The sequence below is a fragment of the Lissotriton helveticus genome, chromosome 12 (assembly GCF_964261635.1).
Source record: "Lissotriton helveticus chromosome 12, aLisHel1.1, whole genome shotgun sequence".
In the NCBI taxonomy this organism is placed as follows: domain Eukaryota; kingdom Metazoa; phylum Chordata; class Amphibia; order Caudata; family Salamandridae; genus Lissotriton; species Lissotriton helveticus.
The window spans coordinates 902,306,287-902,321,556 of NC_136073.1; the positions used below are offsets into that span (position 1 = coordinate 902,306,287).

General features: G+C 44.3%; 1 protein-coding gene across 1 annotated transcript in view; it reads left to right on the forward strand.

Moving 5' to 3' along the window:
* Positions 1–14,693, forward strand: part of TM4SF5 (transmembrane 4 L six family member 5) — a 35,719-nt gene extending 21,026 nt beyond the window's left edge. The window contains exons 3-5 of the mRNA XM_078670803.1: positions 6,671–6,822; positions 7,940–8,132; positions 14,023–14,693. Coding sequence (XP_078526929.1) covers positions 6,671–6,822; positions 7,940–8,132; positions 14,023–14,037 — 360 coding nt within the window. The 3' untranslated portion in view covers positions 14,038–14,693. The remainder of the gene's footprint in view (positions 1–6,670; positions 6,823–7,939; positions 8,133–14,022) is intronic.
* Positions 14,694–15,270: the final 577 nt, after the last annotated feature.

Sequence of the window (15,270 nt, forward strand, 5' to 3'; positions counted from 1 at the left end):
TTTAATCAGTTTTAATATTTTTTTAATTCATAATATTTGTTTAATTGGTAATACTTTTTTAATTATGGAAGTAAGTTTTTTAAAAATGTTGATGTGGGTTGTGAATTGTGTGGTGTTATAGGGTGGGAAATGGAAAAGACGTACATTTATGTAATAATTAATATGTTGTTATCTAAATAATTTCTAATTAAAAATATTTATTTGTTCTAAAATATTTTGTAATTTATTTAATATAATATTTGTAGGTATTTGTCATATGTATTTAACAGTATAATATGTTTTCTTTACATTTATTACATTAAATATACTAGTATTTTAATTTTCAACATATTGATATATTTTGTTTTTTTAAATATTTTTGTTGTTAATATTTTGTTTGTTTTTAATTTTAAACTGACTGGAGTGAGAATATTAATTATTACCCCTCCGCAATCCAACACTTTCCCTACTGTTGCAGTGAGTGAAGTGGGAATAGTAAAACATTTTTCCGTCACTATCCAACACTTTCCCTACTGTTGCTTGTACTGGAGTCGTAATAGTAATTTTAACCCCTTCGCTATCCAACACTTTCACTTCTGTAACACTTATTGGAGTGGGAATAATAATTTTTAGCTATCCGCAATCCAACACTTTCCCTACTGTTGCACTGACTGGAGTGGGAATAGTAATTTTTTCCCCTCCGCTAACATTTCCCTACTGTTCCACTCACTGGAGTAGGAATATTATGTTTTCCCCTCTACTATCTAACACTTTCCCTACTGTTGTACTCACTGGGTAGGGAATAGCAATTTTTACAACTCCACTACCCAACACTTTCCCTACTGTTACACTTATTGGAGTGGAAATATTATTGTTTACCCCTCGCTATTCAATACTTTCTCTAATGTTGCACTCACTGGAGTGGGAATAGTCTTTTTTCCCCTCCGCTCACACATTTTCCCTACTGTTTCACTGACTGGAGTAGGAATATTTTTTTTCCCCTCCACTATCTAACACTTTCCCTACTGTTGCACTGACTGGAGTGGGAAATTTAAGTTTAAAGATTTTTAAATAGTTTAATGTATAATAGATTTTTTTTAATTATATTTTATGTTATTGGTATATATACATATATATTTGTAAATTTTAATACTTTTAAAAATTATAGAATAAATTAAAATTAATAGTTTATTAATTGTTTTAAAGGAAATATATATATATTAATTATTATGTATGTGTGTTCCACTTTTTTTTAATTAGGTTTATTTTCTATATTTGTTAAAATGTATATTACACCTACTTTCTTTTTTTTGTTAACTGATCAAAGTCAGTAGTGTTCCCAATGAAGATGCTCTCAGCGGATCAGAGATATGCCATGCCTCATACATCACTGGAATGGGCGTTTGATACCTCTAAATACTTGGGGGTCCAGGTCTATCACTCCAGCGCTGACACGATAGACGGAAACTTTGGACGTGCAGCCCTTCTGTTCTGGCTGAGTTTACCTCTGTCCCCTATGGGGCAAGTGGCCATCTTTAAGATGCTTGTACTTCCCCGACTTTTGGACTTTTTCTCCAGACTCCCTTATCATTCCTTGTCTCTATGATATGGGGGAACTCTAGATCTATGGTGGCTCTCCGTAAAATGTACATACCGCTGTCGGCGGAGGCATGAGTGTGCCAAAGTATGTACATTACTATGCCGCAGCACAATTGTAGTGGCCGATACGATGGCTAGCGAATAGCAACCTTACTGAGCTGGCTACCGGGGCACTGCACTGGGGGAAGCCAGGGATATTGGAGTGGCTCTCGGGCTCCACCACTGTGCTCCAGAAAAAAGCAAGGCAACATCTTAATTACGATAGCGAGACGCAACTGGTCTAAATATGTGGTGCCCAAAAACCAGGCTACACCATACGCTCCTAGCCTGCCACTGGAGGTCTTACCGGGCACATTCACTTGCCACGGCCACCTAGAATTTGAATTCTGGAGAGTGGAAGGGTTGGATACTTGGGGCAACATGTACTCAGACTCGCAATTACAAACCTTTGAAGCTCTGATGACTGCCTTTGGGATACCACGCGGGCCGTTCCTACTCTATGCATTGCTAACGCGTCGATTCCTCCAGACATGGAACAACCATCGCACTGAACCTGTTACATCACAACTCTTATGTACTGACACGCGGTCGTTGCAAGCACTCAATAACAGTAATCTACACTTCCATTAGACTAGGTGGCGCGCCCCTTTGATATCATTGCGTACATACTGGGACACGGAATTATCGATCACCATCACTGATAAACAGTGGGCACAATGCATCAGTCACCCCAAAACCATCCGCCATATTGAAATATACACAATTCAGCTATTTGTACCACACAAATTTAACAACGCACAGGTTGGCATGGATGTACCCAGCCTCCACCAACGTGCGCCCAGCTGTCTGGGCCCAGAGGCAACACTTACACACATCGTATGGACGTGTCCTCACATTAATTTATACTGGAGCGATATTGCGGCGGTGCTCACGGAGGCAGCAGGTGTCCCGGTGATGACCCAGGCCACTCATTTCTTAGTGGTAATTACGAAGCATAGCGCCTCTCGCAAAGGTCTCAATAAATTCTTGGATTTAGCTCTGGGCCTCGCAAAACGAAAAATAGCAATGGACTGGAAGCCGCAAATAGGTCCCAACACACAGTCCTGGCTGCTAGACCTTCGTAGGGCACTAGTCCCAGAACACACAGTGTAGCTGTCCAATGCCTCATGCTCACACGCACGGGCCAACTCCACTCAATGGCAAAGTTACTTGTCGTCTATATAGACCAAATTAATCGAGACGCAGCCATCCCGACATAGAGCCCCATTAGGATGGCGGGCGGATCGCCCCCGCCAGGCCGGCGGTAGCCACCGCCGGCCTGACGGGGGCGATCCGCCTGCTATCCATGCAGGAATGACCCCCCGCCATATTATAATGGCCGGGGGGTCTGCGGCAGAAGGAAAGACCGCCCGCCGCTTTTCCGCCCGGTCGACATGTCAACCAGGCGGAAAAGGGTTCTATATGGTGGCGGTGTCTTTCAGACACAGCCAGCCATATTAGAATGTGCTATTGTGAATGCCTTTCTGTGGCCGCATTGCCACCACGGAAAGGCATGCAGAGTCTGCTTTGGGGCCCCCCTGCCATCCTAATGGGGCCCATAGTTTGCAAATCTGCTGGATGCCTTTAACAGGCCACACCCACCTCTATATGTAACCGCAACACATGTCTATGCCAAGTGGGGTGGAGCCTGTCTCCGTCCCCGCTGTTCCTCCCCTTGCGCCCACGATTCACACTCACTCAACAGCATACGTGGTCCCAAGCCCGACCTATTAGTGAAGAGGATTCACTCGGACCAGTCAGACGAGATCGGCCTTTTTCCATTATTTTATACAATTAACAGTTTAAATGTTTTGTAATACAATACAAATTTATATTTGAATGTTCTTAATATCCTCCTCCGAAACAGTAGGCAATTAATTTCAACATTGCGTTAATTGTATTGTATCAGTTATACCCTTACATTCTGCCTAAGTTTCTCAAGCAACTTTCATTGTAATGCTAAGCATATGATTACTGATGTACGAATATTAGTTATAGAATCTGTTGAAAATCAATAAAGAATATTTAAAAAACAAATCTACTTAATTTTTTTAAATTAATTTTATTATTTAATTTATTTTATATTTATTATTTTATTTCTATAAATATATATATATAAACATTGATATTTTGTACAGCTATGTTTTTGACATCAATATTTTTTTCTCAATATTTTTGTACTTACCTGTTTAAGTATAGGGAGTTGATACTTTTGCATTCTATATTTTTACATCAATATTTTTTACATCTATATTCTTGACATCGATATTTTTTACATCTATATTTTTGACCTTGATATTCTGTCAGTGAACCGTCAGGGGGAGGGAGGGGCTTTGGAAGGGAAAATTAGCTCCTTTTAAGTACTTCATGAACGGGTCTGGACTCCAGAATGTTCCCCCGATTCACCCTGATTCCGAACTCCAAGTGTTGGAGATGGGGACAGACCAAGGGCAGAGTTTACACATGTTGTGGTCACTGGTAATCTTTTCTCGTGGGGGGGATCTCTTCACCACACCTTTGACGTTCCCTCTCGATGACTGCCTCCTGAGACTGGACACCGCCCCTCCGTTGCTGCTGTCCCCTGCTGTGTTCGTCCTTCTTCCTTGGAAGTTGAATCTGGGCTGCAACCAGCAAGGGTCCATGTGGCATCTAGAAGAGATAACACACGTATGTTCATATCTGGACAATATGTCCTTTCATGCTCATGGATAATGGACCCCAAGCCATGCCCCCAACCCTCCTGCCTTTATTTAATTGGTGGCAAATTATATGATATAGTATTATTTATTTTATTTACCCATTTATCTTTCTTCTTTTCCCTTTTTTTCTCATCAGCCTTGAATTCTCTTTCATATGGTTGTTTGCTACGTATGCGAGGTGACCGGTGTTGTCACGCAAACTACATTCAATAAAGTTTCACAACGCAGGATGTTTTCCATCCATTTGGGTTTATCATGATAAAGGTGTCCTGATATAAGAGATTGGAAGCAAGTGAAACATAACTCAAATTCAAGTGCTTGTGAACTGCTGATGAATAAAAGACATAAAAAAATTAATGGATATGGGTTTACATTTTTTATGTTTTCAAACTGTTTTTATTTTCTCTAGGTCACTTAGATTTTGAAATGAAAGTTTTTAAAAAAATATTGTTTTCACCTAATTGTTTGTCAAACTAAACATTTCAGTGGTCCAACTTATATCATGGTTTTAGGAAAGAGAGAGCGGGCGGAGGGAACAACTGTATTAAAGATTACTTGTGATTGCAGCTGTGAAGACAGCTAAGAACTGGACTCATTCATAAACCCATCATCTCACCCTCCTTTATCCACAGTCTCGTGCTACTGATTTTAGGTCAAGCCTGGGCAGCGCATGCGCTGCTCTGCGAAGCATGCTGTACTCAGGTATGGACTTGAAGCCCCGCGCACTGTTTGCCCATATTTGTCATTGGCTTGTGTCATTGTCCTTCCTAAATGCTGGCTTCTGATTCGTTAATATACTTGTTAGTCCTCCTTAGTACTGCCTTGTCTTCATTTGGAACCTCCCATGAGGACTGGCCCTTTTAATTGGTTGTTACACAGTACGTCTTATTTAGTCTGTAAGCACTATTTTTTTAAAGAGTTTCTCCTACTTCAGTCACAACATATTTTCCTGCAACATTCAGCGTGCCATGCACGCTTTCACTTTGCAATCTGCCCGGGAGAATAGCTGCTGTTTCTTTGAAAGGAAATGGGTCTCGCATTTACAAGAGTTTGACCTATTGGCATTGTTAATGATAATGCCTCTTATTTATATGTTTATTATAAAAACAGATAAATAGTAGGCATTGTCATTTACAATGCCAATAGCTTAAACTCTCGCAAATGCGAGACATATTGCATTGCACATGCTTGTTTCTAAATGTTCCAAAATCAAGAAGGACTAGCTAGGTTTTTACAGGAAAGACTCAATGGAGTACGTATGTCAAGGAAAACCAGTAGGTTTTTGAAAAGCCCTCACCCACCAACCTAGTTGGTGGCATGCTTCATCATCTGGCCCACCACAGTGGCACCTAGCGTGCCCCGGGTGTGCTTCGACGCCAGATTACTGCGGAGCTGGTATACTTACTGAGTGTGCAGTGTGGTGAGTGTGAAGGTGAAGATTAAAAAACCATACAGAAAATCCCAGCACCCGAGGGTAAAAACACTATTTTAATTAACTGGGTCTCTGTTGGCATATTAAAAGGCAGACGGACACGGTGGAGTATGGATTATGACCTCCAGTGTCCTGTGTGGTCTACATGTTTCAGCCTGGCCTTTCTTAATTTAAAACAGGCTTTCCTCAGGACCAAGTGAGTATGTGTGGAGTTGAAAAACCGGGCGCCGCAGAAGGACGACAGGTCCAAGGAGGAACCAGACCGACATTTTCGGTCTTTTTCTCTGCCAGGCGACCCAAGGAGGCTTTGAACAGCAAAATACTGTCAAAGCGAGAGGGAACCCCCTTCTCACCCATATAGCACCTTAGGGAGTGCTACACATAAAAACAAAAAAACACTCACTGTAAATTAACTTTTTCAACTCCACACATACTCACTTGGTCCTGAGGAAAGCCTGTCATAATCCATACTCCACCGTGTCCGTCTGCCTTTTAATATGCCTTTTAATATGCCAACAGAGACCCAGTTAATTAAAATAGTGTTTTTACCCTCGGGTGCTGGGATTTTCTGTATGGTTTTTTAATCTTCACCTTCACACTCACCACACTGCACACTCAGTAAGTATACCAGCTCCGCAGTAATCTGGCGTCGAAGCACACCCGGGGCACGCTAGGTGCCACTGTGGTGGGCCCGATGATGAAGCATGCCACCAACTAGGTTGGTGGGTGAGGGCTTTTCAAAAACCTACTGGTTTTCCTTGACATACGTACTCCATTGAGTCTTTCCTGTAAAAACCTAGCTAGTCCTTCTTGATTTTTGATATATAATAGCGGGGATTTGGACTAGCTTACCTAGTCCTCCCTCTCTCCTTTGATTCAGTGATGTTTCTAAATGTTGACACTGCTCTTGCTCCCTCCACAGATGCTGCGCTCCGTCTTCTCCTCACTGTTCGGTGCATTAGGGAGTTTCTACTGCCTGGTGGTTTCAGCCACAGGTCTTGTGGATGGACCGCTGTGCAACACCGCGGAGGCTGGGCAAGCGGCTAAGTGGGAATACCCCTTCAAGGACAGGAAGTAGGTGCACGCGCTGCTCACGTGCTCTGGAGCTCCTCCTCTTCTGTTAGCCTGGGTGCGCGTACACACAGGATGTGGCGTGGTAGCTTTAAAGGGCCCATCTGAACTACTTTCGGTTTAGAAACACCTTCCTCTGTCTTATATCTCATTTTACTTTTGTTTTTTGAATGCATAACTTTTATTCATTTTATTTTTAGCATCTTTCATACATGGAGCGTTGTTTATAAAAATTCCCGCTTTGTCGATATAGCAGATAAGACTCCTTCGGAGTTTGTAACAGCACCATGTTGTATTAAGTCTACAAGTAGCGCACCCACAGATACTCAGGCACAGCCTGCTTGACCCAAAAAGCAAAGAAAATAGAAAACAATATTGTTTAACATTATATAATTGCAGTACAACCCTGATTTGCACCTACAGAGAACTTAAATATAATTTTATTTAAATTTACTAGGGGGATTTATATCCCAGACATACCAATAATCGATTGCTTTGTAGATCGATACAGTTTATATATTGGAATCTCCAGCCCTGAAATGTCACTCCGTCTCGTGGTCCAAGATCCGCCTGCCTCTTTATGTCCTACGTACTTGATAGAATATAGCTGTGGCAGCTTTATCATTTCGTAAAAAGCATCTGAAATAGTAAAATGCTTCGCTGATGTGCTTAGCTTAAAAAAATAGAAGCACAGCGCCACCATGTGTTGGACTCTCATAACTAGATGCCAGTGTTTAACAATAAGTGCCGAGCACCGGCAAACACTGGCACAAATAAGCACTGCAGACAACTAAAGAGGCACGCTTAATACATGGTTCTCTACTTCTGCCCTGCAGTGCATGGGTGTCCAGTGTTAATCCACGAAGGCCTCAGGGTGACCTCTAACATTGTGAACGATGCCTATCTAGACTCACAGGACTGTTCTCCCATGCTGCTATCCTAGAAGTTGGTAATGAATCTTTCCCTTGTATGCCAACGATGCACTTCCCGGTGCAGGTAGCACTTGTATAAAGAGCCAATAGCAAATCTGCTTGTTTTGCAAAGGTCACGCGTTTTGGTCTCCTGACCAGCATGCATGATGAATATAAGTGACCTCATGCCTAACCCCTGTCTCCTGCAGTGAAACGTACTTGAAGAATGAAGCTCTATGGACGACCTGTAAGGAGCCGGAAAAGATTGTCCTCTGGAACATAGTGCTGTTCTCCATCATGTTGGGATTCAGCGCCTTGGAGCTGGTGCTCTGTGCTATTCAAGTCGTGAACGGGCTCATCGGGGTCATCTGTGGAGACTGTCGGAAGAAAGGCAACAATAGTGTAAGTATTGATAACACGTGCGCTGTATCTGTCGAGTACCATTGTTGTGTCCTGTGTGAGCATCATCCCTGTGTGAGGTGTGAGCATCTCCCTTGTGTGTCCATTATGACCATCTCCACCATGTCTATTATGATCATCCTCCTTGTGGCTGGTGTGAGCATCTCCCTTGTGTGTCCATTAAGACCATCTCCATTGTGTACATTATCAGCATCCTCACTTGCAAGCATTATAAGCATCGTCCATGTGTCCAGTACGAGCACCAGCATTTTATGTCCAGTGTGATCATCACCCCTGTGTCCATTATGGCCGGTTAAGTGCTGTCATAGCAAGCATTGTCCATATATCTAGTATGACCTCTTCCCTTTGTGTTGAATGTGAGCATCCCTGTGTCCTTTATGAGAATCTCGCCTGTGTCCATTATGAACATCTCCACCATGTCTATTATGATCATCATCCCTGTGTCCTTTATGAGAATCACCCCTGTGTGTCCATTATGAACATCTCCACCATGTCTATTATGATCATCATCCATGTGTCCATTATGAGAATCATCCCTGTGTCCATTATGAACATCTCCACCATGTCTATTATGATCATCGGCCCTGTGTCCATTATGAGAATCATCCCCGTGTCCATTATGAACATCTCCACCATGTCTATTATGATCATCATCCCTGTGTCCTTTATAAGAATCACGCCTGTGTGTCCATTATGAACACATCCACCATGTCTATTATGATCATCATCCCTGTGTCCTTTATGAGAATCACCCCTGTGTGTCCATTATGAACATCTCCACCATGTCTATTATGATCATCATCCCTGTGTCCATTATGAGAATCATCCCTGTGTCCATTATGAACATCTCCACCATGTCTATTATGATCATCGGCCCTGTGTCCATTATGAGAATCATCCCTGTGTCCATTATGAACATCTCCACCATGTCTATTATGATCATCATCCCTGTGTCCTTTATAAGAATCACGCCTGTGTGTCCATTATGAACATCTCCACCATGTCTATTATGATCTTCATCCCCGTGTCCTTTATGAGAATCACCCCTGTGTGTCCATTATGAATATCTCCACCATGTCTATTATGATCATCATCCCTGTGTCCATTATGAGAATCATCCCTGTGTCCATTATGAGAATCACCCCTGTGTGTCCATTATGAACATCTCCACCATGTCTATTATGATCATCATCCCTGTGTCCATTATGAGAATCATCCCTGTGTCCATTATGAGAATCACCCCTGTGTGTCCATTATGAACATCTCCACCATGTCTATTATGATCATCATCCCTGTGTCCTTTATGATCATCATCCCTGTGTCCATTATGAACATCTCCACCATGTCTATTATGATCATTATCCCTGTGTCCTTTATGATCATCATCCCTGTGTCCTTTATGAGAATCTCGCCTGTGTCCATTATGAACATCTCCACCATGTCTATTATGATCATCATCCCTGTGTCCTTTATGAGAATCACGCCTGTGTCCATTATGAACATCTCCACCATGTCTATTATGATCATCATCCCTGTGTCCTTTATGATCATCATCCCTGTGTCCATTATGAGAATCACCCCTGTGTGTCCATTATGAAAATCTCCACCATGTCTATCATGATCATCATCCCTGTGTCCTTTATGAGAATCACGCCTGTGTCCATTATGAACATCTCCACCATGTCTATTATGATCATCATCCCTGTGTCCTTTATGAGAATCATCCCTGTGTCCATGATGAGAATCACCCCTGTGTGTCCTTTATGAACATCTCCACCATGTCTATTATGATCATCATCCCGGTGTCCTTTATGATCATCATCCCTGTGTCCATTATGAGAATCACCCCTGTGTGTCCAGTATGAACATCTCCACCATGTCTATTTTTATCATCATCCCTGTGTCCTTTATGATCATCATCCCTGTGTCCATTATGAGAATCACCCCTGTGTGTCCATTATGAACATCTCCACCATGTCTATTATGATCATCATCCCTGTGTCCATTATGAGAATCACCCCTGTGTGTCCATTATGAACATCTCCACCATGTTTATTATGATCATCATCCCTGTGTCCTTTATGAGAATCACGCCTGTGTCCATTATGAACATCTCCAACATGTCTATTATGATCATCATCCCTGTGTCCTTTATGATCATCATCCCTGTGTCCATTATGAGAATCACCCCTGTGTGTCCGTTATGAACATCTCCACCATGTCTATTATGATCATCATCCCTGTGTCCTTTATGAGAATCACGCCTGTGTCCATTATGAACATCTCCACCATGTCTATTATGATCATCATCCCTGTGTCCTTTATGAGAATCACGCCTGTGTCCTTTATGAGAATCACGCCTTTGTCCATTATGAGAATCACGCCTGTGTGTCCATTATGAACATCTCCACTATGTCTATTACGATCATCAGCCTTATATAAATTATGAGAATCACGCCTGTGTGTCCATTACAATCATCAGCCGTCTGTACATTATGAGAATCACCCCTGAATGTTCATTATGAACATCTCCACCATGTCCATTATCATGCATCATCCCTGTGTACATTTAGAGAATCATGCCTGTGTGTTCATTATGAATATCTCCACTATGTCTATTCAAATCATCAGCCTTATGTCCATTATGAGAATCACCCTTGTGTTGATTTTGAGCATCACCATTCGGTGTCCAATATGAACATTGTCCATACATCCGATAGGATCACCACATACATATGTTCATTTGTGTCCAGTGTGAGACTCACCCATGTCCATTATGACCATCCCTACTGTCTGCCTCTTGAGGTCATCATCCCTTTGTCTCCAGTCTGAAGACTGTCCGTGTTTCCGGTATGAGGATCGTCCGTATGTCTGGTATGAGCATCTGCACTGTGTGTCCATTATGAGCATCACCCCTGTGTTCCCTATGATAATCTCCAATGTGTGCTCATTAGGAGCATCATCATTAGGCCTGGGCGGTAAATTCCGTTCAGCTCCCGGAATTTGTGAAATTTGGGTATTTTCCCGTTCCGCAGAGAACGTGAAATTGCCCAAAATTCTGCGTTCCGCAACTTCGTGAAATTTCTGCTTGTTCGCTTTCTCAAAATGCGTGTTCGCGAGATATTTCCCCCCGAGGACGCAAACAGCAATTGCAAACAGTAAAAAAGCATTGCGAGCAAGCAATTCCGTGTGTTCGTGGAATTTCTGCTTGTTCGCGGAGATTTTTTACCATTTTGCGGAGATTTGCGTAACGTGATTACTCCAATTCCGCCCACTCCTATTTCAGGGTGCATCCATTTTGAGCATCTTCACTGTGAGCCCATTATAAGCATCATCCAGGTGCCTGCTACAAGCATTTGTACTGTGTGCGCATTACAAGCATCCACATGGAGTGCGCATTATGCGCATTCACATATTGTGCACATTATGAGGATCTATATGGTGTGCACGATAAGAGCATCTCTACTGTTTGCCCTTTATGAGCATCCACATGTAATGCCCGTTATGAGCATCCACATGCTGTGCCTGTTACGAGTTTCCACAGGCTGAGCCCGTTATGAGCATCCACATGCTGTGCCCTCTACCAGCATCCACATGGCATGCCCGTTAGGAGTTTCCACATGCTGAGCCCATTGCGAGTTTCCACATGCTGAGACCGTTATGAGCATCCACATGGCGTGCCCGTTATGAGTTTCCACAATCTGTGCCCGTTACGAGCACCCACATGGCATGCCCGTTACAGGTTTCCACATGCTGAGCCCGTTATGAGCATCCACATGGCGTGCCCATTACGAGTTTCCACTTTCTGTGCCCGTTACGAGCATTCATATGGCGTACCTGTTACGAGTTTCCACATGCTGAGCCCGTTATGAGCATCCACACGGTGTGCCAGTAACGAGTTTCCACATTCTGTGCCCATTACGAGCATCCACATGCTGTGCCCGTTACTAGCATCCACATGCTGTGCCCGTTACTAGCATCCACATGCTGTGCCCATTACGAGCATCCACACGCTGAGCCCGGTACAGGTTTCCACATGCTGAGCCCGTTATGAGCATCCGCATGATGTGCCCGTTATGAGCATCCACATGCTGTGCTCATTACGAGCATCCACATGCTGTGCCTGTTACGAGTTTCCACATGCTGAGCCCGTTACTAGCATCAAGGGTGCTGAGCCCGTTACGAGTTTCCACATGCTGAGCCCGTTATGAGCATCTACATGCTGTACCCGTTACGAGCATCCACATGCTGTACCCGTTACGAGCATCCACATGCTGTGCCCGTTACGAGCATCCACATGCTGTACCCGTTACGAGCATCCACATGCTGTGCCCGTTACGAGCATCCACATGCTGAGCCCGTTATGAGCATCCACATGCTGAGCCCGTTATGAGCATCCACATGCTGTGCCCGTTATGAGCATCCACATGCTGTGCCTGTTACTAGCATCCGCTTGCTGTGCGCATTATGAGCATCAACATGCTGTGCCCGTTACTAGCATCCACATGCTGTGCCCATTACGAGTTTCCACATACTGAGCCCGTTATGAGCATCCACATGCTCTGCCCGTTACGAGCATCCACATGCCGTGGCAGTTACGAGCATCCACTAGCTGTGCGCATTATGAGCATCCACATGCTGTGCCCGTTACGAGCATCCACATGCTGAGCCCGTTATGAGCATCCACATGCTGAGCCCGTTATGAGCATCCACATGCTGTGCCCGTTATGAGCATCCACATGCTGTGCCTGTTACTAGCATCCGCTTGCTGTGCGCATTATGAGCATCAACATGCTGTGCCCGTTACTAGCATCCACATGCTGTGCCCATTACGAGTTTCCACATACTGAGCCCGTTATGAGCATCCACATGCTCTGCCCGTTACGAGCATCCACATGCCGTGGCAGTTACGAGCATCCACTAGCTGTGCGCATTATGAGCATCCACATGCTGTGCCCGTTACTAGCATCCACATGGCATGCCCATTACAAGCCTCCACATTATTATTATTATTATTATTATTATGCGTTCTTATATAGCGCTCGATTACCACATGGTGTGCCCGTTATGAGCATCTACATGGTGAGCTCATTATGATTATCCAGATGCTGTGCCCATTATGAGCATCCACATGCTGTGCCCTTTTTGAGCATTTCCACTGTATGTGCTACTTCACTCAACGCCACTCTATGCCTCTCCACTCTCCACTCACCCCTAGTGCACACCACTCCACTCTTTGCCACTCTACTCCATGCCACACCACTCTACTTAATACCACTCCACTCTAGTCTATGCCACTCCTCTCTACGCTGTGCCACTCCCCACCACTCTAAGTCACTCCACTCTATGCCTCTACACTGTAATCTACCCCACACCACTCCATTCTCTGCCACTCTACGTCACTCAAATTAACAGCACTTCACGAAACTTTATGCCACTCCATTCCACTGCTCTCCACTCTATGCCTCTCTACGCCGCTCCACTACTCTATGCCACTGCCCACCACTCCACTCTATGTCACTCTACTCTTTCCAACTCTATTCCACTCCACTCTACTGTTTGCCAATCTGCTCTATGCCACCTTACTCTATGCCCCTCCACTCCACTCTACTCCACTCCATACCACTCTACGCCACTCTACTGCACTCTCCTCTAAGCAACTCTAGTACACTCTCCTTTACCACAGTTTCCTCTATACCTCTCTACTTTGGACCACTCTACGGCCTGCTACCATCTTTTATCCGTGCTGAACAGCATTTACGCTGCGGTACAACATGACTAAACGACATTGGGAAAGCCAATAGCTCTCTCATAGACGAGACCTAAAAAAACAACAACAATGAACTTGTGTTTTTTTTTCTTTTCTTCACAGGATGAAGGTTTGTGAGAGAAGAACTTGCAGTCCATGTCTAACAAATGGCGAAAACGTCCTGTCAACAATGATTCCTCTGCGTCTTCACATCGCTTCCTTTTTCCTTCCCTCTCTGGATCCTATCATTGGAACTTAGAGTCAGTGTCTGTCATTCTCTTTGTATGTTCCTCAATACTCTAGTTTATGTACTCTTTGCACTGAGACTGTTCTTTCGAAGCCGTGGAATGTCTTCATGCGCACTTGGAAAGAGAACGTGACTAGTACTGCAAAAGTTACCCAGAGCGGCGGCCATTTTGTCCCGTCCCTCAGACCATGTGAAGTGATGACGCCAGCTCGTCTGCTCCCAACGGAACAGGAATGGTGGCATTTGGCGCTGAGTCCTCAGGAGTTCCTGGGTCAAAGGCAAGAAGATTGAAGACTCTCTTACTATCAGGACCCCAGAGCACCAGCACCCTTTTCCCATTTACTTGGAGGTCTACAGAGTTTGAAGAGCCTCACATAAGATACTGCCATGTATTCCCATCCCTCCCTGAGGCGCCACAGGTCCAGCCCTTTCCCAATCCTCCTCTTCTTATATCAGCCCTGCCCCAGCTGTATCCCGGCCGGATCCAAGCCCTGTTCTACTCTGTACCATCAGGTAGAAGGCATCAATGAAATAACCTGTACAAAAAGTACTAAGAGTGACCGTATCGGGGTCTGAGGGACGACTATTAAGGATTATCTGTCAAAGCTCAAGAAAACACGTAAAGTGCCCTTTTAACTGGCTTGTGGTCTTCTCTACCGGTGGCACACTAAACCGCATTAGACACTATTACATGTCCGTTGCTACATTGCACGCAGAGACACCACGGAGGTGAAGTTATGGGTGGTGGGGGGGGGGGTGGCTCTATCTCAAGCCTTGAAACTTCTGAATGTCCAAGGGAGCCCTGGCAGTGATCGGTGTCCCCCCTTTTGCCACACAGCCCTTGGAACAGCCACTCTTTCATGAGTGCTGGCCCTGGCACAGTCAGTACCTCCATGACTGTCTTACGCTGCTTTGGCGTCATCGTTGGCTGCTGGTCTTGTCTACGTCTCACTCTTTAGAGTCTGTATTCCTCTGTTGGGACCTGAGAGTTCTGCTCAATGGTTCGGACCAATTGTTCCTGGCGGTCGTCCTGCAGATGCTCCCGGCCCTCCAGCGCAGACTGCGTCCTCGCACATACTCGGGGTCAGTGGCCAATTCTCTTATTCATTCGCACAGTGAGGATT